The 27,908-nt window shown below is 35.9% G+C and overlaps 1 protein-coding gene across 1 annotated transcript; it reads right to left on the reverse strand.

The window, feature by feature from the left end:
• Nucleotides 1-671: 671 nt before the first annotated feature.
• On the reverse strand, nt 672-27,908 carry LOC129276840 (uncharacterized; the record flags this gene model as incomplete). Its single annotated transcript, XM_054913242.2, has 5 exons — nt 672-5,164; nt 8,874-10,077; nt 15,039-16,775; nt 22,969-23,419; nt 27,793-27,908. Coding segments are annotated over 5 exons (4,095 nt in total), but the record flags the coding sequence as incomplete, so codon positions are not given.

The raw sequence follows: 27,908 nt of genomic DNA on the forward strand, positions 1-27,908 counted from the left end.
CATCATCATCACCACCTCCATCCACCACCACCATCTTCATCATCATCACCACCATCATCATCATCAACATCACACTCTTCACACCACCATGATCAATATCATCATCACCATCACCACCACCACCACCATCATCATCATCATCATCATCACACTCTTCACACCACCATGATCAATATCATCATCCCTATAATTATCACCATCATTACCACCACCACCATGATCATCGTCATCATCATCATCATCCCCACCACTACCTTCATCACACTCTTCACACCACCATGATCATTATCAATATCATCCCTATCATTATCACCACTATCATTACTGCAACCATCATCATCACCATTAACACCATCATCATCAACATAATCCTCATTATCAGTACCATCATGATTATCATCACCATCAACACCATCTCAAATCACCACCACTAACACAACCATTATCATCTTCATCATCATTACCATCACCATAACCACCATCATCATCACCCCCACCACTACCATGACCACCAACATCATCATAATCATCTTCGCCATCATAACGCTAACCCGATGGTCATAAAGTAATTCATGATGCTGTTCAACACCATTACTACTACCATCATTACCACAACTATGATCCTCAAATTTATCAACAATCTAGAGAAGACGATTTTGCAACATCAATGGTCCATTTTTTCTATAAATCTGTGTCATGACTTTATTTCCGAGTCACTCTCACAATCCATACCTTTGTTCACTTTTGCAACATGCATTTCATCACGATGGTCACAAAAGAACAATCTGAATTATAAACCGTTCACATTAACAATACATTCTCAAAGAACAAAGAAATAATAATTATCATGGCATGATAAAGGGAGTATATAGCAGTAGTTTTGTTTGCATAATAATTGGTCATCAAATAATAGTTGAATACAGAATTAGAAGTAAAAATATACACTTACAAGTCACAATAAGAACCACCCTTGTAGGTTTGTACAAAGCAATATTACTATAAATACAAAGTATGAGCACATCTTTTTAAACAAGGCATAATAACTGGAAAAAGCAATATTAGTATTAGGGGGAACATGAGTATTATGCAAACATGCAACTTTTAAAATGCCTAATATCTGTTCATGTCAATTTACAATGAACGCTACTTGGTTTTATCAAATATATAAAATTATGTACATTTCTGTTTATATTTGTAGATATTTACAAATATAATACATAATAATTAATACAAATAATCCAAAGTAGCTGTCAAGTAGCAGATACGACTACGTTTCTCAAAGGTATAAGATGCTGCCGATTTTTGTTTAATATGGAAGAAAATAGCAAGTTTCAAAAGATGGCAGTATATAAATTACATGTCGCACTGGAAAAGACTTAAAATGGAAACAAAACAAATACAAAAAAAAAATGCAAACAGCAATACTGTTTGAGAATATGTAAAGAAATATATTTAGAACCATAAGGTTTTTGGATGACACAAAAACATTTTGGTTGCAAATATTCTTTCAATCAAAATCATTTGGTTAAGTTATCAAATATTTTTACTGTCTTCTGTCAAACTTGAAGATACCCTATTATTGACTGATGCTTTCATTCAGTGTCAAAGGAAGGAAGCCATTTTTAAATCAATTTATGAAGAAAAATAAAGGTCAGAGAGGGTCTGTAGTAAGAGTGGTGGAAAATATGTAGTTTAGCTTACTTCGTAACAGCAGGCTGACAAAGGGAATTTTTCACACGTGTACCTTGCAATTCGTCTTGAGAATCATCATACCTTTTACACGCTCACTCCAAAACTGTGATTTGAATGGAATGGAACTGGAATTCACTTCCAAAATAGAATTTGAATTTGTGATTGTGATTAGCGTTCATGATTATATTCAGGTTTAAGTTTGGTTTCACATTTGCTAAAAATTTGTCATTAGTCTTATTTTTTTACTGGAATCAACATTCAAATTACAATTTGTTTACTGTGTGAAAGAACGGTATGGGAAACCCAGGGGATCTTTAGAATATGAAAATGCAAAATATTTTAAATACTTCCTTAAAAAGGAATTTGTTCAACTTGTTCAGCACAGCCAGAAGTTGTAACTATGTTTTTAATATGCAGAGCTGCTTTCAAGAAAAGATTTTTTCCAACAACGGATGAATTTGAGTAGCCATTTTTTTATTATTAGAATCAACATTTAGAGGGTATAGACTGCAATGAAATGCTGGAAAAGGCGAGTTTGATCAAATTATTCTGATTCTCCTGAACGATGGTCACCACAAATTGCTCAAAATGAAATACATTACTACATTAAAACATTTAACAGTCTATTTCCCCCAACATAACAACAATGCAGCAGATCTAAAATATATACCCTTATAATTGTGATTCCATATATTAAATAATTATCACATAAAATTCAATTACCAAGGTTAAGATTACCATCTTTAGAATAAACTATGATGTGTGGCAGGCTCTCTCAGAATCAAATATGAATGGCTAGTAAGCTGATTTCTTTCTTTAATTCTAAAGTTACTTTGAGGTAGGACAATAGAAAACAAAAACTGCTTTACATCTAAACTGGGTTCCAAAAGAAACTTATCAAACTTCACAAGTGCACTACACAAATTCCACTCAGTCAAAAAGAACATAATTTTGACACAGGCTAGCTTCAATAATCTTTACTAAGCACATGTCAATAATCAAGAGATATGGTTTAATCACGAAGAAGCTGTAGCCCCTCAAATCAATTGGTTCCGGAATCCAAAGTCACAAAATGGCAAAAGAAAGGAAATGAAAATAAGATGGATAAGGGCAAAGTTACCAGTTTGACCTTCAGCATGTTTAATTGATTGCCTCAATAACTAAGAATTTACAGGAAGTTGAAATTAACATTTCAAATACACCTATTGAGGTCAAAGAAGCATAATGCAGGAAATAGACCCAATAGCAGTCAAGCAAAGAATTACCATTTGGTTCAATTCCATCTCATTTTCAATGGTTTTTCTTTTGCCATTTTGTGACTTTGGATTCCAGAACCAATTGATTTGAGGGGCTACAGCCTCTTTGTGATGAAACCAATCTCTTAATTATTGACATGTGCTTAGTGAAGATTATCAAAGGTAGCCTGTGTCAAAATTTTGTTCGTTTGAGCTTAGTGGAATTTGTGTTGCGCGCTTGTGAAGCTTGATAAGTTTCTTTTGGAACCCAGTTTATATGTAATAATAATGGTCTGACTAGTGCAAAACACATTGTTGTAGGGCTGTATGGACCTTGTATCTCAAATCTTAAAAATGCTAGGGACAGCTAAATAAGGTTTATCTTATTGTTAAGGCCGAGTGGTAACCTTCTTTTGCTAAGAAAGAGTTAATCTCTACAGGAACTAGGAGATTGTTTTCAGACAACATGAAGTTGCCGTCATTGCCATAATTCTAAAATAGAGTCAACTTCTATTTGACTTTTTCAAAGTTACTTATAGAACTTCACCTCTGATGCTCTGAGCTATATTGAATTTTGTTTTCAATCTTTATATGATAAGCCTACATGGTTCAGCCAGCCCATTGATGTTATGTGATGTAAACCTTGTTTACTCACTTGAAAAACCTGTACTAATATTAGTACCTATACACATTGTTCCAATGTTGCAAAAATCTGCTCGACTGAACAGTGAACAGCTTCTCAATTCCTTTTTTTTTTAACAGAAGCGACCCTCAGAAGAATAATCTTAGTGTAAACAGCAATGTCACGACAAGAAACAAAATAGGGCTCTAGAAAGAGGAAATACATGATAGAAGGGGAAAAACTGAGCCATATCGTGCTCCAATTCCACACTGATTTTATTAATACTTTTTATTAATATATAAATGAGATTCAAATTCACATTCTGTGAAACTATGGAGTTGTTCAATGTAGTTTTGGAAACATTGAGATATATACCAAAGGAATGTTTCTTCACTTCTTTAATATTTGATTGACTTTTCTTGTCCTTTCAGCATCTTGAAATAAGTCACCAGTCCACTCATTGTTGTTTATTTTGTCAGTGCTCTTGACATCGTTCCATTCCCACTGATTTTGTACACAGCGAGCGCAAACATGAGAAGAGAGGTGCAAATAAAATGATAAGGCCGTTCCTTTACATACAATGTGGGATTATTAGAAATATAATTCTAAGAACTTTTGCGAGCTATTTTAAAAAGAATTATCTTAGAATTATATTCAAGACTGAAATTGAATTACCAGGGAAGGAGTCGAGGGCGATAAGCCAGTCTTGAGGCAAAATTTGTCTGCCTTGGTCTCTGTACAAAATCTATGAGAGAAATTTTTAGCAGCAGCATCGACACTCGGAACTCTCAGCCTCAACTACATCCCTGGAAATGGGGTATTGAAAATACAAAAACATAAAGACACCGGTAGGTATTATATTTGACCCAAAAATGCATTTAAATAAATAAATTAGAATATCAGAAAAAACATAAATCCCCTATTATTCAAGTAATCAGGATAAATAATTGTCCAATATGAATTTTAGCTCCTATTTTGCCAACATTTTGAATAATTATGCAGAAGTTCGTTCAAATATCGTCCATGTATCATAGATCTACCTCATCATCGTTTGGATCATAAAAGACATATCTGGACATTATTTGCGGTGCTGCCTGGTTGGATGGAACTGCTTTGATCTGGTTTAAGCTGGATGCTGGTGGATGAGAAAACCGGTCCCCACTGGATGAAACTGCTTGGGACTGGTTTGCGCTTGATGCTGGTGGATGCGATAACCGGTTCCCGCTGGCTGGAACTGATCTGGTCTGGTTTGAGCTGGATGCTGGAGGATGAGATAACCGGTTCCCACTGGGTGAGACTGACTTTGCATTATCTCTCGTCGATGGGGACGAGGAAGGGGATGACCATTCTGAGCTACCTTGAACTGGATCAATCCAGTTCAAACTACCTTTCTCCTGTTCCTTTTTCTTTTTCCTCTCTAGTGAGTTCTGTGACATGTCGAGATACGCGGCCTCGCCATGGTAACCAGATGAGGGCGGAGTCTGATGGCTGGAGTGAGTTGATGGGGGAGGGGTACTGGGGGTAACTTGGGATGCATCTGATGATGGAAGTTTGCGCCTGGCGGCTGGAGGTATGAGGTATCCACTCCTTGGGTCTTTTGTAGAGCGACGGTCACCTGAATGAAAAATAATAAAAATAATCTAGATTATTCTCCATTCACTCCCAAAATTGGCATCGAGTATCTTTTGTGGGGGGGGGGGGGGTGGGGAAGCCTCTTTTATACTAGAAAAAAAGGATATAGACATAACTTGAGTTGAATAAAATGATAGATGCAAAATTTATCACAAACTACCAATTCAGACCATGAACAGGCTTTCAAACACATTTCATGACAGCAGAAGATGTTGCACTAGATGTAGCATTATACATGTGATCTACTCATACATTTTCTCTTTCTAGTCCATATCATATAAGTGGGGGCGTCGTGGTCTAGTGGTTAAGATTGTCGTCTTTCAATCTGAAGGACGTGGCTTCAATTCCAAGCCATGGGGTGTTTTCCTTCAGCAAGAAATTTACCCACATTCTGCTGCACTCAACCCAGGTGAGGTAAATGGGCACCAGCAGGAAGTAATTCCTCAAAAAGCTGTGCGTACCGGAATCGGTAGACTAGCTTAGCCGGGGTAATAAAGGAGCACCTTGAGCACCTAGCAAGGTGGATACGTGCGCTATACAAATCCTATATTATTTATTTTTTATTTATTACAACTTTCAGGAAAATGATAATCCCCCTATTGTGTTGCCTGTAATACCAGGGCCTTATCTTATCAAATTGTAAAGTTATTTCTTAATATCCTAGCTTGCATCTCCCAACCCCACCCCAGAGTTGATTGTACACATGAAACTATTGGTAAAATTGAAAGCAGCACATATTTTGAACCTGTCTATTTTAAGGACATGTTATGATTTTCAAAGTTCATTATTTTATTAGAATTACTAAATACTTGTCATACTGACACTGAACTCTAATTATTTTCACAAAAAGAAAAGTATTTGGTGATCGAACCCTTTGAGATTCAGCTATTTCGTCTGTGGTTTCTAGTCAACCGATAAAAATCACAATTTCTGACATAAAGAAAAGTATTTGGTGATCGAACCCTTTGAGATTCAGCTATTTCATCTGTGGTTTCTAGTCAACCGATAAAAATCACAATTTCTGACATATCGTGCCCAAATCCCTTGGTGAATTATCCACAAACGGAACGATGTTGGTCATAAAAGGGGAAGGAATCTTGAAAGAATAAGAATGTTGTATCCTGGTAACCAAGTCACATGCTTGGAGAGAGCAGGGGAGCTTTCCATGAAAAGTTTTGTCAACGATTTTCACCAACTAATTTCCTCTGAGCCAATCAGATGCAAGGATTTTCAGTAGCTAATAACAAACATTCACAGAACATCAATGATTATGTGTTTCATGAAATGCTCACTGGTTACCGCAGTTGTGCCAATGGTGCCTCCTCTCTGTCGAACGTCTCCCTCTCTGTCGACAGAGGATATACGCTCTACTGACATGTCTGATCACCCATAATCCCAAGCATACTGGGGACTGTTTCACAAAGCATCTTGTCAGTGAATTTCACTGACAAATTGGCTATGAGCAAATCGGTTACAAGGAGTTCAGTAGCATATAAAAATGGTGAAAATCGCCACTTTTCATGAAATGCCCCCCCCCCCAGATCTCATTCTATGTCAGTATTAAAGGGAGGGATACTTTCTGGTCATGAGGGTTAGATGTGAAAGATTTTGGAATCACAAAAACCATCAGATACTGGTTGTATCTTTAAATAGGACTGTATAGAATTGCACGGCCCCAAAACATTTTGACCATTTATTTTTTCATTCTATTCCATCTATCTATCAATTCATCTCTCTATCTATTCATTTTATATATCCATCCATATACTGATCTACTTTATTTATACATGTAGTCTCTCATTATTTTTTCATTCATGCAACTGACATCAAAGAATCCGATATTAAGCTGAATTTTCATGATGAATGTAAAAAAAGACTGGATTCAATGTAAAGAGGATCGATTTGAGATGAGAATTTGGGAGCCCATGGAAGAGAATTTGCATTAAACACAGCCCCAAAATTCAAATGCAACTTAATCACCCACACCATGGACCTATGAAAGCTGGACATTCATCGGTTAGTTAATGAATTCATTAACATCTGACTGTCATTGCCATGTGAATATCATTCTCTTCATATTTATCTCCTGTGATACCATCATGGTCGCCGTCAATTAAACCATGAGTTACAGAAGCTTTCGGTGATTAGACATTTAACATTAGATAAATTGTATGCGCAGAAGGTAATAAATTACCTAAATTCTCGGAAATTAATGTGCAGTTCTGGTTTACAAATGGCTATCTTAGTTCCATGGTTTTTATTTGGGAAAATGTATGAATATTTCAAGATAGAGGCTGAAATGAAATTGATGGATTGTAATTTATAATCACATTTTAAAGATTTCCTCATAATATTCCATAGAAAGATGGTGGGTTTCTTGTAGGGGTCATCCCCCTCTCGTTGGAAAGGTCATTATGAGTGTGCGGAAGCGTGCAAATCGATAATAATAAATTTAATATCACAAAAATCATCCGCTTCTCAATTTGCTGTTCCAAATCTGAAACATCTTAATTGAAAGGTATAATCTGTTACAAGTCATCAGCCAACAAACGACAAAAAGAGGAAAACATTCCTTTGTAAAGATCAGATTCGCCTTGGTAGCCGCTATTGTCAAAGCACCTGTATGTTATCATTAATATGCACATAATCAGGATACGGCGACTATGATTGCATCAAAAGAATGCTCGCGTTAATCGTCCATTTCTTAGAGGTTCATGCCCACACATAAGTGCACATTTTGTGTTTGATTGTTTCAGTTGTGTACCGGCACTAACCCTGATCTCGTGACATTACATCACTTCCATATCAATGGGAGAGGATTAAGTATCGGTCAAAAATGTGGATCCAATTGATTTCCCCCTAAATTCTGTGCATATTTGTTGCAATCTTTAAGCCCTGATGCTTCTAACACATCCTATCATAGAAAACGGGCTAACAACTTCTGTAATATTTCGAATACATGGTTAGCGCCCAGGGCCTTGTAAAAAAAAATTATTGCCAGTCATGAACATTTCAAAAGGAGTCCACCATGCAATGAATGAATTCTGACCTAAAAAAAAAGAGAGAAGTTAAAATAACCGATCCCTGTTTAACTCCTTCACTCGTTTAGTACAGAGAACAGAAATGAGTGGAAGTTTGAGATAATCAGTTTAGACTGTCTTATTAAAATGACCACAGCCCACCTTACGATGTGAATTTTAAAAACATAAAACATCCTTTGTCAAAAAGTTTTGAACCGTCTTATGAATACTCAAGTTGAATTTGTTTTATAGTTATAGCTAACCTCAATGTAATTACAAATTGAATCCTTGAGGCATCATAACAATCATACTATTGGCTGTGATTTGCAGCCATTTTACCTAGATACTTCGAACCAAACCCTTATAACCAAAATTGTTATATTTGTATTCTTATAAAGCAAGTTCTACTTGTTTCTGATTTCAGAAAATATGCAAAATGTCATTAGTTAGAAGACTTGCTTGCAGACCTGGGGATCGTTCATAAAATCTGTCAGCACTGACAATTTGTCATTACCTGAAAATTACCATAGTAGCGGACACCTGTATTTCTGAGGCAATCAAACCTAACATGTCAAGACTATGATGTTAATGAGACAACTTCCAGTCATAAGGTGTGCGGTGACCTTGTAAGGCAAGGCCCTGTGATATAAAGAACTTCGATTTTATACTCACTTGGTGAGATGTAAGCCCTGGCTAGAAGGTCTTGAAGACTTTCTGCTTCTTGGGGCATTGTCCAGTCACCGTCCTTCAGTATATCATCAGAGCTCCTGGAACGCCTCATCCTATGGCCATCTCCAGCTGACCGGTCACTCCTGGGCAGACTGGACGATCCATCCTCATCCGTTCGTCTGGTCGAAGCAGAGACCGTTCCGCGTCGCTGCTCTGGAGTCCTTGGAGCTCTCAGGAATGCAGGTCTCCTAACCAGATGGGCACTCTTTGTCCTGATGAACTTTTGGCTAGAACTGTTGCTTTGTTTGGATGAACGTGTAGGATGCATTAACAAATAAAAAGCTTTGTCCTTGTCTGAAAGGTTGGGAGTCTTGGCAGCATTATTTTGAATGGGACTGGCACTATTGTTTTGGCTAGTATATTTGTGATTTATCGGAACAGCATAGTCACTTTTAGGGTTCGCTGAAGAAAGCTGTGTGTACTCACGTTTCACATCCTGATCCGATTGTGGTTTCATCATGACATACTCAGGTTCACGTATTGAATATCTCTGCACTTGTGATACACTAGTGTCCGACTTTCCTGAGAGTTGCACTGAAGAGTTTTCACCATGTGTGCTATCAAGGAATGATTTACGGGAAGTGGGGACAGGAGGGGGCGACGTTTCCGGCATATCTTCCAAGTTATCAGCATCACTGACAACCTCGTCATGATTATTATTCACATTTTCATTATTAGATACATTATTCTGTCTCAGCAATTGTCTAATAGTGGCCGCCGAGCCATACATATAGTCATCACCAATATCCGCTCCATCCACAGAAAAGCTCTTGTTTTGATTCCAAACGGGTCTCCGTACGGGTAACACATCATAGTCCGACTGACTGGCTCGCTTCTGGCAGTCGAGTTCATGCTCGCCCATATCGACCGTCCTGCTCCGCGGCAGCCGGTCGTAGATGTCGTACCGTAGCGGGCGAGGCGGGGGGACAGCACTGTGGGGGATATCGCCATTGTGCCCCGCGGCTTCAGGTGGGCGTGTCCAATGGGCATCGCTGCCTCCTGATGGGGGTCTATCGGGGGCCTTACGGTGGGTGGAGGTGGTGGAGTCTGCTGCGACTCGAGGGGGCAAAGGGGGAGGTCTATGATCCATGCTGTGAAGGTCTTCTGAAGATGGTGGTTGGGCTTGACGGCTACTGGTGCTGTTAGTCTATATTAGATTTGTGTATTCATGAACGATGAATGGAGGGGGGTGGGAAGGTTCACAGGGACAGAACAGATTCAAAGGAGATACAGACCACATACCACCAAGAAATTGATAAAATAAACAGAAAGAAGGTTAGGAATAGGTATGGTTTTTGAGTGAATTGGAATGGAGAAAGAAAAAAACACAAATACGGAAGGGGTAATTAAAACTCCATACACATGCTGGGAATCCATGCCTAATCCTTTTCTTTTCCAATTCAACGAAAAAAAACAAAAACATTTGTTTCTTTAAGTCCGTGGTTAGAGGGGCTCACTTAGCTACCTAAACATACTTGTGATTGGTTCACTGGTAGATGAGTAAATTAAAAAGTCAAAAGACATTGCTCTTATCAAACTTTGTCATTCACATTGTACAAAAATTTAACTTCACTTGGGATTTAATGAACATATCTTAGGAGCTATAATTTACTTATTCTTCAAAAAGTAAATAAATGAATATTTTCTTTCTTTGGAAGAAAAATATCTCTTTTGGAATATGTCAATTTGAACATACTTTACTAGATTGTAAACAAAAACAAATCCAGCAAAATTCAGCAAATTTGCACACAAAAAACAAACAAAATACTAGTAAGACAAACTCAAGGAAACCAAAGAATAATGCACAATTATAAAACTTATTCACAATTCAATTTGTCTAAATCTGAATGGTTTCCAACAATTTCAACCTATTAATAAAATTTACAATTTGCTCACAAATGCTGATAATCCTGAATATAGAGCTAATTAATGGGGTAAAAATTTAGTGGAGTTTTCTTTTCTTGAAAATGCAACCAATTTGACTGATTTAACAGAATATTCAATATGGAAAATGGGGAAATATGGAAGATGAACTGAATTTGCTTGAAATGTTATAATAATCTTATATTCATGGAGAGCAATGTGCATAGGACGTCCTTGTTAATGGCAACAAATTTGAATGGGAAGCATACTGGAATTAATAATTATTTACACCACTGAAAGAATGAGAATATATCTATCCCTTGAGTAGTATATAGGTTTAACTACAAAATGAATGGTTATCAAGACATGTTAACATGTAAATTAATCAATATAAAATCTAATAATTACAATCAATTAATTGTAGAAAGGCTATAAATATTCTTTAAAGCAAAATAATTTCAGACTGCAAAATAAAATACAACAAGCATCCATAAAAGAACAGAAATCATATCAGGGAGATTTAGTTGGTAACAAAAGTCAGTAGAAATCAGTGATTGCATATATCGGGTATATATAAAACAAAACAAAACAAAAATAAAACCATATTATGATGCATCCATGGAGATAATAATGAGCGAAATTTACAAATGGGAGTGCAAAGTGCAACAAAATAAATTCAAACAAAAAATTACAAAAACAATATGACCAAGAATGCAAATAAGACCATGAATGCAAAACAGAAACAAGTACAAGAGCAAAAGACAGTGTGAGGGGAGAGAGAGAAAGGAAGAGAATACAATATGTGATGGATAATTAATGGATAATGGGATGATAAGAATACGTTGGGGGAGAGAGAGAGAAACAGAGAGACAAAAATACATTAACATTCATTAGATAACTAATCACACATTGATATAAATATACAACTACGTGATCTCGTATGATTCAAATAATGATCTGGGTTTATGGTTTCAAAATATGTCATGGTACTAATTAATATGGGCATTCCTCATTCACAAATAATCCTGATATTTACTACTGCATTCCTTTGTATATATTTAATTTTCAATTCAAATACTTTAATTGGATGTAACTTTACTAAGAGCCAACCTTTAAATTCCATTAATCTCATGCAATATCAATAAAACATTCTCATTTACAATAATATTTTTGCATCCATATCATCATGCACAGACATTATATTTCAATGAAACATACAGAAGGCTGTATAACGAACCAGGCAAGTATTTAATTTATGAGGGAACTTTAATCTCCTTATTTTAACAATCTAAAGAAAATTTAAACCTTGCAAACTCTGTGTAGATCATTCTGCAATATCTACCAATTTTAATATAAGAAATGACGGCTCTGAAAGGTGATGAATACTGAAAGAATATAAAAATAAGACCACTTGCTGTTATTCTTTAACTTTAAATTTTGCTGTTTTATTCCCCCTATTAATAATTCAAAACCTCGCTTACTTTAATAATCTTCTCTATTTTATAGTTTTCCTCCCCCAAATCACTCAATAAGTAATGTTATTACATTCTGATACAAAGTTTTACCATTTAACCTCATTTCAAATACCACAGTAATCTAAAGAATCATGGCATTTTCCAATCAAAGGTGGCAATTCAAATTGTTCCCAAAGCATTTAAAACTTGTTCAGAAAAGGCAATTTCTAAGACCTCCTCCCCTCTCAATACTATAGATTAATTTTTTTTTGCTGTTAGAACCTTGAATTCAGAATTTTATCTGGAAAATGGCACTTAAAAAAATATTTTACAAACTCGGAGGAATGTGCATGGAAGACCTTTTGGTAACAAAAATGATTTTTGTGAAATGAAGTAATGAACTTTCGATGCATAGTAATATTTTTTTATTAGTTCACCTAATATGGAAACAAGAATTGGTGCAAATATTTTAGTTTTAGCCACTATGGACTGTGAATGAAAGAAAAACAATGTAAACTAAAATGTGTGATCTGTAGACATGGGGAATAATAATGTTATGGTGATTCTCAAGAAATTCATTGACAAGGGCTGATTCACATAATACAAAAATAAACCAACATAATTTGGAACTCGAGGATAGCAACTTAATTCAATTCAGGATACAAAAAGAAAGCACATTTTTGTGACCACTGAATGAGATACATTTTACAAATTATGCTTTTCTTTGTGATGACAAGCAGTAGTTGATCAACATCTTAAATAAATTGGGTAAACAAAACAAAATCCCTGGAAAATTTCTTTGAAAAACAAAAAACTTTTTATTATTTGAGGACACCGTCTGTACGTAACATGGGTTTGGTTCAAACTTCAAGTCAAAAAATATTTATTTTTATCTTAAAAAGAAAACTTCAGAAGTTATCAAGAACATTGAGAAAAGAAATCAGAATAAAAAGATGTTTTTCAAATGGTTAGTGCACCACAATGCCAACAAATAGAGCATAATAATCTACAGCTAACCTCTTCAACAGATTTCAGAAGATTTTACTTGAATAGGCAGAGTATGCATTGAGTCTACCAAAGCAAGTTTGATTTGCATAGAAGCACTGTATGTATATATATACTGTCGTGAAATTCTTAAACTCAAATGAACATTTATTTACTTTTGATCATTAGAAAAAAGAAAATGCTTTTAATATACAGGAAAATTATGTGAATGACTTTTTGTTTATATGCTTGTGTACATGATGTCCATGTTGTATAATGAGCTCTTTATAAAGGCAGTGTATAAAATCTCCACATTTCCTCTTTCTAAAGTATCCAGATTACAGATTTAAGGATTATTGTCACCTTCCATCAATAAAATAATTCAAACCAAATAAAAAAATGATTTATATACATAGAAATATAAACAAGATAATAATAAAATGTACCCAAATTAAATGATTTGCAAGATTTTAATTAATTTGCATGCGTTCAGTTTGTACTCACAAAGGAATATTTGTTACTCTGACCTTCTTTGTGGTGCTTAAAACAATTTTTCTTCTTTCTCTCTCACAATTTTCTCATATATGCAGCATTTTTTAAGTAGAGATGATGAAATGCTATGAACTATGATTGTTTTAAGAGTGCTATGGTTTTTTTCCTGAAAACTCAACAATGAGCATGGGTGCATATTATCATATAGGTGGATGGGTGGGTCCATGTATACTTAAAATTGCATGTGACGTATAAAGTACAATATACACATTTTCACACAAATATTCAAAGAAATATACTTTTTTAAGGAATAAATGATCTGAATATCCACAAGGTGTATTAAAGAGCCTGTGAAACCTTTATAGATTCTCTGAAAACATCTTTTCACCACTTTGTCAATTCAAAGATTCTCAAAATCATCTGAAAATTTAGTTATAATGAAGGCTTTGATATAAGAACCCCCTCATGCTAAGGGCAAGATGCATTCTGCAAACAAATAACCATTACTCTAAATCTCTAAAAACTTTGACAGATATAAATTTCTTTCAGTGTATATACTGAGAAACGCATGCATGACACAGCAAATCATGCTAACCATTCAGATCTCAGGACAGGCCCTTCAAATTTTTTTCTTAGGATTAAGATATCTATAAACTTGAACCTCCAAAGTACATAGAAATATTCCCTAATTTTTTCTAATATCAGTGACAATTAAGTGGTGTAGTCATTATTAGCACCGCAATGAAAAGAGTCAAAAGGTATTCTAGTTATTTTATATTTAGAAACAAAACATTATTTGAGGTCAAAATGGTGTTCTTCTATGCTGCTATTAAGGCATTACTCCCCTTTGCCACTGCAAATTAAATAACACCTGAATTATGAGATGAATTACATTTGAGTAAAGAAATAAATTATCTACATTTTCAAGTCGTTAGTTGTGGAGTGTGTACTCTAGTTTGTTAATTTTTGTTGAAGTTTATGTGACACCTATGAAAACAGATGAATTCACAAAAATGATGAAATCCACACTGACGATTCACTTTTTAGTGCTCCTTGTCAAGTAACCTCAAATTGTGGTGGGTTAAATCTTACTTGATGGTTAAGATTGATAGAAGAAAATTAGACAAAATGATCAAGAATTTTCACAGATTGTCGAGCACCTGACTTTATTGAACAATTGATAGTCCACTTTTACTTCCACACTAGTTATTTGGACTTAATTTTGTAAGGGATGTTGAGAAAGTCTAGTGATCAAATGTTGTTCAGAAACCTACAGAAGCAAAGAGGGAGCCAGATCAATACAACAATATCTCACCTGGTCCTCAGGTAGGTCGTACAGTGATCGTGGCGGAGATTTGTAACCGCTACTGCTCTGAGTTTCTGAGTAAGAGCTCCTCTCTGTACTGGATGTTGACAGACGATTGGAGCCGACAGTCTCGTCCGAAGAACTGTCCCCCTCTGAGGCACGGCTAGATGTGCTCCAGACACGTTCGGTGTGAGTTTTGGCAACATCGGTGTCGGAGTCGCTGGCATCGCTGGAGTTTCTTCTCTTGATGCGGTCCTCACCGACGGAGCGACGCACTCGGCGGGGCATGTGCTGCTCGAGGTTTTGGAGGGTGGTAGAGCTGAATTTCAGGTTTGGGGTGAAGGCATTATTGTTGTCCGGTTCAGAGGCGTAAAAGTTTTCGTTCATCCCGTTTGTTTGTTCACGTCTCCTGAGCCTGACTCCTGGAAACGAGCTTACTTTGTTTTCTGTTAGTTCACGTGGAGGTGGCCTGGGAGGAGTGTCGTCAGTTTGGTTGGTGTTAAAGCGCTGTCTCAGGGACGCGACTGCACCACTCTTCCCGGCGATGTCTCCCGATGCGACCTGAATGTTTGTATCTTCAAACATCCCATCATCGCTAGAAGTTCCACTGTAACTCCTATGACTGCTTGACCCTGAGAGCCTAGCTTCCCCATTGCGAAACCTTCCCTCTCCCGAGTTATCAGGGGCTTTAACACGGCTTGGTGGTTTGGGTGCTGGTTTCGGAGGAACCACCGGTGGTTTCCTCTCCGGTACTTCAGGACGCGTTCTACACATATTACCTGATATATCCCCACCAATGAGACTGTTATAAGCTTGCTGACCTAATGGAGATACGGGTGGTTCCCGAAGACTCTGACTTCTATTCAGTTCAACTTCAACGCGCGAGTCGGGACTGTCCGCTCCCGGTCTAGTGGTACGCAGACTGACGCTGCGTGAGACATCAGCGTAACGTGGCACTCTCATAACGTTAGCACTGTCCAGTACACTGTCCCTCAGAGTATAAGGCTGTGGAGAAGAAGCCAAGGCCAATTCTTCATATTCCTCGCTTGATGTATCAACCTTTTTATTCATTGTTTCAGTGTCAATGTATTCATTATCAGAAGACTTGTCTTTAGGGGATGATGACAATCGCTTAAATTCATTATCCCAGCGCTTTTCTCGTGACATCTGCCTAGCAAGGTTCATATCCCTACCCGGTCTGCTCCTTGGAGCCTGACTTTGTTCCTGCGGCCGATTTTCCGGCTTAGCTACACCATCACCCGCTTCCCCGTTTTCATCGGGCGTCTGACGCGGAACCTTGCGGAATGTCTTTGTTGGTTTGGTCATGCTATCCTTGATGATGATATTCCCTGATAGAATACTCCCCTCTGAACTTTTACCCATGGTCGACATCCCCGCCGAAACCCCGGAAGCACTAGCCCCGCCTACTGCGCCAAGCTCCGATTCCTCCTGATCTTCACTCACAGTCTTTACCTCTTCCTTCTCCTCCGCTTCCGCCATACCGTTGGTCATGACCTCTTCCACCGCCATCGGGTTCACCGTGCCTACACTGAGAGTGGGAGGTGACAAACTAGTATTGCCGTTACAAAGCGCATTTTCCTCACCTTCCAAAAGGGAGTCCTCTTCCTCCATGATGTCTTCTGATTCCTCAGGGGTGGGGTCTAAGGCGTCACTGAAACCAAGGTTGAGTTTTGCAGAGTCCCAGACAGACATCATATCATCGAGGAGGGATCCCATCTCAAATGACTGCAACGATTAATTGAATTAAATAAAGAATACATCTCAAGTTATTAATCATGGATCTTAATGTAAATCTCTAATACACAATGATTCTTTCACAAACAGTTACTGAAATAAAAATAGAACTCAAAAATTGACCCATGGACCCATACTGCACCAGTTCCCTCCTGATGAACATCTGTAAAACAGGTGACATGACATTCGCTCCTGCGATCTCAGGAGACTTAGGGTCGGAGGTAGGATTGTAATAAAGTTTTTGGTTCAGAATGATGTTAAGATAAGGAATAGGGTTTATTTAGTTCTGGATTTCAAAATTTATGCTTGGCTTAACGTGCAGATTTTTCATCGGAGCAGGAGCAAATGTCATGGAAACGTTTAACACCCCAGTACTATAAAAGATGAAATACACTGTAGTTGGAAATCAAAGAGGGATAGTTACTATCTCATACACACCATCCTGATAACACAGATAGAGCAAAACAAGAAAGCAGGAAAATACAGAATAAAGCACAATCTCGGCATAAGCTTTGTACAAAAGCTAGAACAGTGCAATTTTTGTTAGAAATACTGCAAACAAACGTTTTTTTAAAAGTAATTATCTGCGTAAACTATAACTAAGGAATATACATTAAGTCTTATTTTTACGTAACCCAGAAAACTTACCCAGAAAAATTACATGTACATGTACGTGTACCTCTAATATCCGACAATGAAATACATTAAGAAAAAAGACCAGCAACTTTATAGACAAAGTGGAACTGGTGGGTTGGATATCAATAAATGGTTAACATTTTATCATAAATAATTATTTTTAAACACACTTCTTTAACTATATATATATTTATATATTTATGATGTATGTCATTACAACATAGTAGGTATGTGTATTGTGCATTTGTGTTTCAAATTGATCCATTTAAATGTATTGTCCTTTCCTGCAATATAATCAAAATTCCACAAGGAATAATTTCCCTCCCTGTCTCAAAGTCCTACAGACAAGTACATATATGTCAAACTAAAAATAGCTGTCATTTTCAAAATTACATGCTTAAAGAAAACTGTCATTATTCACAATTTACCCATGACCATAATCCAAGATTACGGGCACCTTAACTAGAGTCTGAGCCATGTTTTTCAGTGGGAATCTCCCTTTTTCAAAGTCTTTTCATTTCTATGAATTTCTTCTATTTCAGCATAGATTATAAATAGGGAAAGTGAGAAATCCGCAGTAAAAGACACAAAGACGAAAACTAACGTGAAAGATACTGAGCTGGAAGATAAAGTGAAAGATTTTAAGTGGGAAATCTGCAGTAAAAGACGCTGAGATGGAAGTGAAAGATACAAGTGGGAATTGAGCAGTGAAAGACAATTTAAATGAGAAGCTAACACATGTGAAAGAGACTAAGCAGGATATTTTTTTCTGAAATTTCCAGAATTGTTGACATTGATTTCTTTTTGGAACCATTTGGGTTGTTACATATTTCCCTGCCAACCCAGCCATAGATAAAAACAACCAAATCTGATATAAATTTGGCCCATACCATATTTTTTCTGATATTGCTAACCAACAATATGTTTTTGCCAACTTTAGAAATAAAGTAAAAGATAAACTTATTTTTGACCCATTCTTTTTATTCCACTCATTTTTTTTTTCATATTTGCCAACATCTGCAAAACATAACCCTGGAAAGCGGGGTGCTGCATATGTTATACACCATAGACAGCACCCCTGGGGATCAGGCTGTTGTGCTAAAAAGTAGAAATTTTGAAAAAATCAACTTCATTTGGGAGTAATAACTCTATTTATACAAAACAGGTAAATCTGGAGTTATTGCTACAAAGACTCTTGACTCTGTTACAGACTTGTGCCACATTCCGGCGAAATGAAATCCACACTGACCAAATCTATTAATATTATGCTATTTCCACTGACATACCATCGGTCAATTGGGAGTCAGTCTCATTGATAAGGCTTTGGCATAAAGAAATATTGCTTGTAACCCGTGATTTGAAAGACCCGAAGCGTGATCCATTTTGAAAATGTTAACTGATACAATATTTCCTTGATGCAAATTTGGAATGCAATAATTTCACAAGACATGTACCATTAATAGTGGAAAAAAAAAAGAATGTGCCTAAAATGACTCAGTATTGGAAAAAAAATCAGTGTAAGACATATCAAAATTAAGACCTGTTCAAAATGCCAACTTAATGCCTGTTGACAAGATTTTAATCCACACTACAAAATTTTTATCATTTATTGGCAGCTTTGCTAAAAGGCCAAGGTCTTACTTTGTGGAGCATCAGGGTCAGTGTTCACCTGTCAGAGTTTTAAATTGGCTAATTTAATCACAGCCAATCAGATGCAAGATTTTCAGTAGCTTATAACAGTTGATGTGAAAATTACGGATGTTTTGTTTTGTGAAATGCTCCCCCTGAATGTCAGATCTGACAGACATGACCAGCTGTCTTTATTATCACAATGATATTTGCAAGTCTTTGTACATGTTTCTGTAAATGTTTTTATTTTCCAGTCTTAATTCTTCTTTATTTTCCATTATTATCTTGTGATCATTGTTACAATTCTCTTGATGACCTGTACATTTTGATAGATTTTGAAAATAAAACACACAATCAACAAAAAGAAGCTTTTGCTCTTACTAAATTTTGAAATGTAACACAAATGATGAGTTAGTGCATTGACCTCTGAAGTAATTAGTCAGTGTTATATAATGCACCTCATTCTCTTTTAGTTACTATTCTACTGTCAATACTTACCGCCATACTCTAGGTACACTTGCAGGTGTACATTAGTTCAAACTATCACCTTGCCTATTATGCACGTAAGAATGACCTCACAATACCCATATGCATGCAGTACCAATCACCACTGGGATTACCAAGTTTTTGTGATGAGCTAGAGGCAGGGTTAGGGTACGTCAACTTGAAAGACAAGTCCATCCCAACGAAAAGTTGATTTGAATAAAAAGAGAAAAATCCAACAGGCATAACATTGAAAATTTCATTAAAATCGGATGTAAAATAAGAAAGCTATGACATTCTAAAGTTTTGCTTAATTTCACAAAACAGTTACATGTCATAACTTTCTTATTTTACATCCGATTTTAATGAAATTTTCAGTGTTACGCTTGTTGGATTTTTCTATTTTTATTCAAATCAACTTTTTGTTGAGGTGGACTTGACCTTTAAGGAATGGTGATGGGAAGGTAGGGAGGGGTAGTGGCACTGGGACACTATGAAGAGGATTGGTGGGAACAGCAAGCCATAAACTTGTCACACACAAATTAAATCTTGAATGTGCCCTTCCAACTGGTTGATAATTATGCTGCGTTTGATTTTTGTTTTAGAGATGTGTATGATCGCAAGTATTTCTGCAATTTGTAATGCTTCAGTACCACTGAGGTAATTGGTTGAAAAGGCTAGGGAAGTTTTTAACGCTTATTTACAAGAATATTTTTTCCTCAGGGGTGGGGGAGGGGAAGGGGGATGGTCCGAGGGGAAAGGGGGAAGGGGGATGGTCAGAGGGGAAAGGGGGAAGAGGGAAAGGGGGAAGGGAGGAATTCAAGACATATTACACCCAGATTATTTACCAAAACTTGAATATACTAAATACCATTAATACCTAGCAAAAAAATGAAAAATCACTACTACTAGTCATTTTCTTTTACAAGTAGCTTAGGAGCTAAATAATCAGTCAATAGATGCATCAGTTACATCCATTTACCTGATGTGTTGTCACATCAAATGGTATTGATATGAATTAGTTTTCTCACGAGCAGTGGATTAATATAAAAACGCTTTGTTTCTTATTTTGACCAATAACATGGTAAAAAATATTAGCGCCAATAAAAGCAAACATTTTTGTCAAGAAAATATATCTCAACAGCAAAAATGTCATATTTGTTCATCAAAATATAAAGGAATAGGCTAAGAAACTCATGATCAAGTCACTCTTAAATATACTAACAGCAGTAGTTGCCTAAGATAGTACAGGTATTAATAGCAAGCAGTTTTAGGTAATGTGATTACTCAAAGCTATGTACATGTATTGTAAGTGAAGTATAGTTGCAAAAAGCAAGCAGGATTTAAGCCATGTTCCCATTTGACACATTAGACCCTATTAAAAGGGAATATATCAACAAATCCGCTGTTTTTCTTCAGCAAGAGGGTTAACACAACTTACAACCAAAAATAAAAATACAGATTTCAGAGTGCATCTCACTTTGTAATTGTGGGTCTGTGAGTGTACCTCAGGAAACTGAATATAGATTGATATACTTCATGTAAAAATCCCAATTGATGGCAAATGACCCTAAGTTTCATAATGTTTGAAAACTTAAAAAAAAACCTATGCAAAGACATTCATGAGTCTCCACAATAACAACCAAAAATGAGCTTCCATATCAAATCTATCTTCAAACAAAATCTATCTTTATTCTTATTTTTTTTTATATTGACCAACCCACCCTATTTTCCTATGTTACAGCAAATAAACATTTTAACTTTTCCAGAAGGCATTGATGTCGGACTACAATGTAACACAAACTTGTACAAACACCATATCAAACAAAACCATAGGTTGCCAAACTTTGGGCTCAGAACTGATAAGGGACAGCGTCGACTACAAATACATGTATGTCTTGCAGCAGCTCCATTTGGCTTGCTCGAGGGATTTGAAGCATCAAATGGGAGTGTGGCATAGTGGTTAGTGGGGTATACAAGTAGAGGAAGATGACACAACACATTCAGGATACATACCGGTGTAAGCTAGAGTGGATTGATGGAATAATAATAACAACAAAAAGACAAATGGATTAAACAAAACAAGAGTAGAAAGGAAACAAAGAGATACACTACTTTCTATTATGATTAAGCACCTGATCTACATTACATCATTAGTAATATCTTTTGTTTAATGAGTTTCCAACAATTTAAGATATGCAATATTTACAAGATAAGGTAAATGAGATTACGAGAAGTGCGACATGGTGAAACCTACAACATAAACTAGATAGATCGCAAAGTACGGTAATACAATTAATTGGCATAGCAAGAATTACTCTATAGGCAGCAGAGAGCGTCAAGCAACTGGTTAGACATTAGACATACAAAATTCTTTCTTACCCTTTCAAAAAAAAAGGAGAAAATTAACTCAGATTCTGACTACTTATTCTGTTGCATTCCTTCTCAGAAAGCAACTTCTGTGATTGGGCGGAGACAGAGCAATGCAAATTGTACCCCCAAGTGCATTGTGGGGGCATTATGTCTGTTCCGGCCGAGTTATAACCAGTGGTGGTCAGTGTGATTTGTTAACAATAACATAGATGTAGTTGCGAGCAATGATTGATTGTGAACTGTACATGCAACTTGAGATAAGGGACATTCAGACTGGTAATAAATCACGCTATCAATCGTCATTGGCAATAAACTCTGAAAGGGGAATATATGTCTCCCACCTTTTCTAGTCTTCTGTATAGTTTTCAACATGTCACACTTCTTAATAAAAGAGAGTATCTTGTACTATTTTCAGTCTGCACTATGCTTGCTTGAGATCTAGACTATCTAAGGCTGACCAAATATAAGTAAGCATCCAAATCAATTAATTAATGATTTCATTTCATATTTTGCACTATGCATGATTCCAACTAAATACAGAACAGATTAATGCCAAGCATTCTCTCCTTAAATACAAATAATAAGCCATAAATTTCATGAACCTTGATTATTTATTATTATATAAAAATATATCAAATCATGATACATTCCAAGTTCAGACATATATTATGAATACATGTATATATTTAGACAAAAGAATAATCATATTTGGTTGAAAAATACATGGGTTACATATGGTTTACTCATAACAAATAAATGAGACAAATATTCTTTGAAAATATGAAATTAATTTCAGAATTCTATATTTGATACAGTGAGATACTCAATATATTCATACAGAATATGTGCTTTAAAAAGTTATGTATAAAACTTGTATGTAGAACTTTGACAAGACATTTCTAATCACCCCTATTTGATTGTTTCAATTTTTTCATCCTAGAAAGAAAAAAAAATTTGATTCAAACATTCAAACAGAAAAGATTAAAATTAAGATCCAATGGATAAACACCCCTTTGATAATGAGAGATCTATCACCTTTTAGGCGAACTACAAGTATACTCACTGACAAATCGCCATCTTTTTTATCTCCATACGAGTCTCCTCTGTGATTTGATCTGGTACCGTTGGTATACGTGATCTCGGGTTCCGCGAGCACTGCTATCGGGGCCTTCTGTGGTGGCTGCGCCGGGATCGGCGGTGGCGCACTTGCAATCGGCGCCTTCTTCGGTAGCTGCTCAGGAATTGGTGGTGGCGCACTCGACACCTGCTGCGTTACAGATGGTACCACATCCGGTACATTTACCGTTGAACCGGATTCAAAACCGTTTGGTGGTGGAAGGATAGTGTCTTTTGAGAGTTCAATAACAGGTCCGGAAATGTTCTTCTTGTTGTTCTTTTTTGACTTGTTTGGTGATTTTGAAGGTGTGGAGGTTTTTGAATCGGATCTCCCCGACGTTGATGATGATCTTGACGGGCTGGACTCCTCCTCCTCTTCTGTCTTTGGTATATTACGACTGAGGAAATATCAGAAAAAAATAATAAAACAATGTACATATTTTCAAGAAAAAAAGATCAAATATATAAAAAAAATCTCTACTGAATATTGAACGCTATTCCACCATCAATGGTTAATTACAGTTCCATCATCATTAAAAATATCTCATCCCATTCCATAGGCACATTGACCATTTGAAATAAATTAGCTTCAAAATGTCAAGAGAACCCATAAATAATACAAATTCCAGGTACTTCCAGGTAATTGACACATAATGTTTCAAAAACAGGAATTCCTCTGCCTGCTGTCTCTTAGAAAAATAAGAAATCTTCAATTGAGATCTACACACAAAAAATAAACTGAGCAAACTTTGAAGACTCAAGCAGCATATCTGCAGTCACGGAATGCAGTATAACTAATGCCCTTGCAAGATTTAACTCTGGATTGACACTTCAAACAAACTAGAGATATCATCACAATATACATAGAATAACAAAACAATGATGTAACAATGATGACCTGGGTTCCACCAAAAGGTAACTGATATTAGGTTTGGTACTGATGTAGATATTTTCTACACAAAAAGCAAACAGTATATCCAGGAGTGACACCTATAAGCTCAGATCGTACGTTATTTCCAGAATATGTTTTGTTCAACAGAACATGACAGCAGTCAAAATATGAGCCGTAAAAGGAATTCTGCAACCCACTATAAATACCGTTTCAAGTTCAAATACAATGCGGACACGGGCTGGTAAATAGCATTGTTTGTAGACGTCCTCAAACCAATATGGTAGGCATATCCAGATCAAATGTAATGAGGATTAAAAAGGGGCTGCTCTGCATGAATAATTCTCAAGGCAAATACTCAAGTTCTAGACTGAATTGCTCAAAGCAGAATGGTAATGTTTTAATAATAGAAATTGATGTAAGCAAAGGAAAAAATACTATCATAAATATGGTAGGCCTACATGACACAAGGTAGTTAACAAAATGGGGGGGGGTAGATATAGGGCCTACCCTATCACCAATATATTGGCAGTCTATTGACAAAAAAACGGAATAATAGTACCGGTATTTGTTCCTCATACTCACAATGTAAATATGAGCAGAGTAAACAATCAAAATCCTATTGTTATTATTAGCTTAGGGGGTGCTTTACAATGCTGTTCTTGACAAGAAAAAATAGAGAACTCTACATATTGTATTCCAACAACAAAAAATCACAAGAATAATATTGTAACAAAAAAAGTATATTCATGTTTTGAGCAGATATATAGACTTACCTTGCAACAGTGATAATTTGTGCATATTGAAAATATCATTCCCGAACTTATCTTTCATTAACATTTTGCTATTATCATGAGAATCATTTTTTCAAGAATTCACAGTATTTTTTCTGATCAATCTTGAACTGGCTTCATGAAACAAACAATGTGACAGATCACCCTTTGCCCCAAAATGCTTCCATTATGTAAGCACACCGTTCAAATAAGAACACCAGACGTGGAATAAATGCAATTCTCTTCTTTTTCAAGGATCTAAATAACACACCCACACAGCAAAATAGTGAATACGTCAACCAAGAGTACCATTCACCAAGATCAATACAATACAACTAACAATCTCAAATGTTCTATTCTTCTATATACAACCAAACTGAAAGCAGATCTGCGGATTTGAAGAGGTATAGATCTCCCTAAAGAATGATTCATCAATAAAAACATGAATTCATGATCCTCCGCACATTTACGTGATCAAATCTTACATTGAGTCATGGTGCCTTCTTTCAGTTTGTCGTTGGGCATCGGAAGTGACATACCACCCACTTTGAAATGACACTGAATAAACTCATTTATTCCTTTACATATTTATCTATCTACCTGCCTATCTAATCATTCTTCACTCAATCATTCATTCACCTATTCATTCTTTCTTTAATTAAAATTAATATTTCTAAAAGTACATCCATCCATCCATCCTTCAATTCATTCATTCATTCAATCATTCATCCATCCATCCATCCATCCATTTCATTCATCATCTATTCATCCATCCATCATTCATTCATCCATCCTTCAATTCATTCATTCATTCAATAATTTATTCATTCACTCATTATTGCAGAGTTTTGATGAATGTCGTATCCTGAGTTTTCAATGAAAATTTGAACATCTGTCAGTACTTAGTACATTTGTGCCATTTTGTGGCAATAACTAAACACCCCAAGAGAATCTAAAACCACCACTTTTTTCTTTCTTTTGCAATTTCATGCATCCCAATAAATTTGATGATCTCTTTTGAAGAGATGAACTTTCCTGATAATAACTCTTTTAAACTTGTTAACACGACCAGTAGGACTAACTAATAAGACATTTCTTTAAAAATATAGAAATCTAATGGTTTCACACATCAATATAAAAAAAAATCAGATTAACCTATATTTGGTTTCCTGTCCTACTATTGCCTTGTAATTTCAGAAATATTTAACAATATATGCTCATAATAAAATAAATAATTCATTTGGCCTTTAAAGTGCATGGAACCATGTCAAGTTTTATGTGTGTCCATCTGGCCGTAATATCATACAAGTTTAATACCAATATTCCTCCAATAACCATTTATGTTTTTGTGCATACCACATACATGTATGAGCTACTGAGTCATCACTGCATAGCTTATATATAAGCATGTAGTCTCTAGCGCAGGCTCTGAATTTCAGATTCAGTTTTGATTTTGATGCCAATTTATGATATTATTTATCGACTTGTATATATTTTCTCTTTATCAAATCATCATAGTCAGGCAAGCCTTGAAAACAACAAAAGTCCATGTCTTTTATAAGATATACATGTATTTCATATTCATTTAAGTAATAGAGAGGGAAAGAGAAAGAGAGCTCTACAGTATGAAAAGTAGACTAGTGGTCAAATACGTCACACTGCTCAGTTTGACATCAGTGACTGAAAATTATAAAGGGTAAAAACTCAAAAGAAAGAGAAAACAAAACAATTTTTCTGTTGGTCAAGGACTGTTTGACTTGACCGTATCAAGGTCAATACTCTACATCACAATATTGGTCTTGGTTAAAAACTTTAGGAATTATCTAAAACACAAAGCAATGTGATTTTGAGAGAGCCATTGGAGAAATCAAGATTTAAAGTAATGTATTATTTTGTTCATTGAAACCTTATATTTCTTTATTTTTCAGGACAAGGTAGCCACATTTCAAAAGTTCACTTTTTCATATTAAGGAACAAAGGAGAAAATTTACAATAGACACACAAAAAATATCCAAAGCCTGTGAAGAGGGCATAGACATCAATCAAAAGGGTATCCAAGGGAATGAACAAATTAAGCCCTCGGTTTCTGAAGTGCCTCAAAAATGAATGAATAAATAAAGAAAGAAATAAAGAGATAACTAAATAAATAAATTAATCAATAAATAAACAAATATATGAACAAATATGAAAAAGTCAAGAAATAAAAAAATTAATGTTCTATACTGTTCTATAAAGACTATAATTCATCTACTCAAGATATTTTACATCTTGCACGGTCCAAAATCACCTGATAAAACATAAACTGCACTTTTTTTCTCAGATCTTAATTCCAAGCATCTTTCTTTCCCCATTAATTTTTTTGACCAACCATTTCTAAATGGGCAATCATTTTTGTCTACTTCTGGTGATCTATTATTAGAATTTCTAGGTTGGTTGCGATTCGTGAAGGATAATCATGTTTGAGGCCAGTGATCACATGATTAGGAAGAGAAGTAATGATGCATGTCATCATCAGGTACAATGTGAACACTGATTGAGATTGCACTCGGCAATTCAGTGAGTACCTCAGGCGATGGTTGGTGTACGCTACTCTACACCAACCATAGGGTTGAGTCCATAGAAATTTGATCGTCGATTCACAAACGAACAAAAATGAACTTACCAGGCTTAGTCAGGCCATGGTCAGGCTTACTCGAATGATAAGCAACTAGTTTATTCCTTTCCCCTTGTTCTATCAGTCTCAAAATCGATGATTTCAGACCCATTCCTATTTCTTCACATGTAATGAATTCACTGCCGACTCGAAAACATCGCATTTGCAATCACAGGTATTCATAATTTTGCATCAACTATACTAATACAAAAAACAAATAAGTTGTAAATCGATGGTCCAATTCCTAAGGACTCAACCTGATGTTTTGTCTAGTGTAGCAAATACAAACCATCACCCAAGGTAGTCGGTGACAATACCTGTAATGCATTAATGTAAGCAACTGAAATTTATTAGCTCTAAATATTAAGAAAAGGATATTACACGCTCTTAATGATACAGGCATTGCAGTTGATATAATTACCTTTTCAATCATTAATTCTTAGGACAGATACTTACTAGTCACCCCCAAACGTTGGGTCACCTTCGACCTTTCCGTCGACCCCTACATGGAAGATGTGCTTGTAGTCTTTGGGTTTGCTGATATCGTCTAATGACAGCTTACTGTAAGGTAT

This window comes from Lytechinus pictus, chromosome 14 (genome assembly GCF_037042905.1).
Source record: "Lytechinus pictus isolate F3 Inbred chromosome 14, Lp3.0, whole genome shotgun sequence".
NCBI classification, from domain to species: Eukaryota; Metazoa; Echinodermata; class Echinoidea; order Temnopleuroida; family Toxopneustidae; genus Lytechinus; species Lytechinus pictus.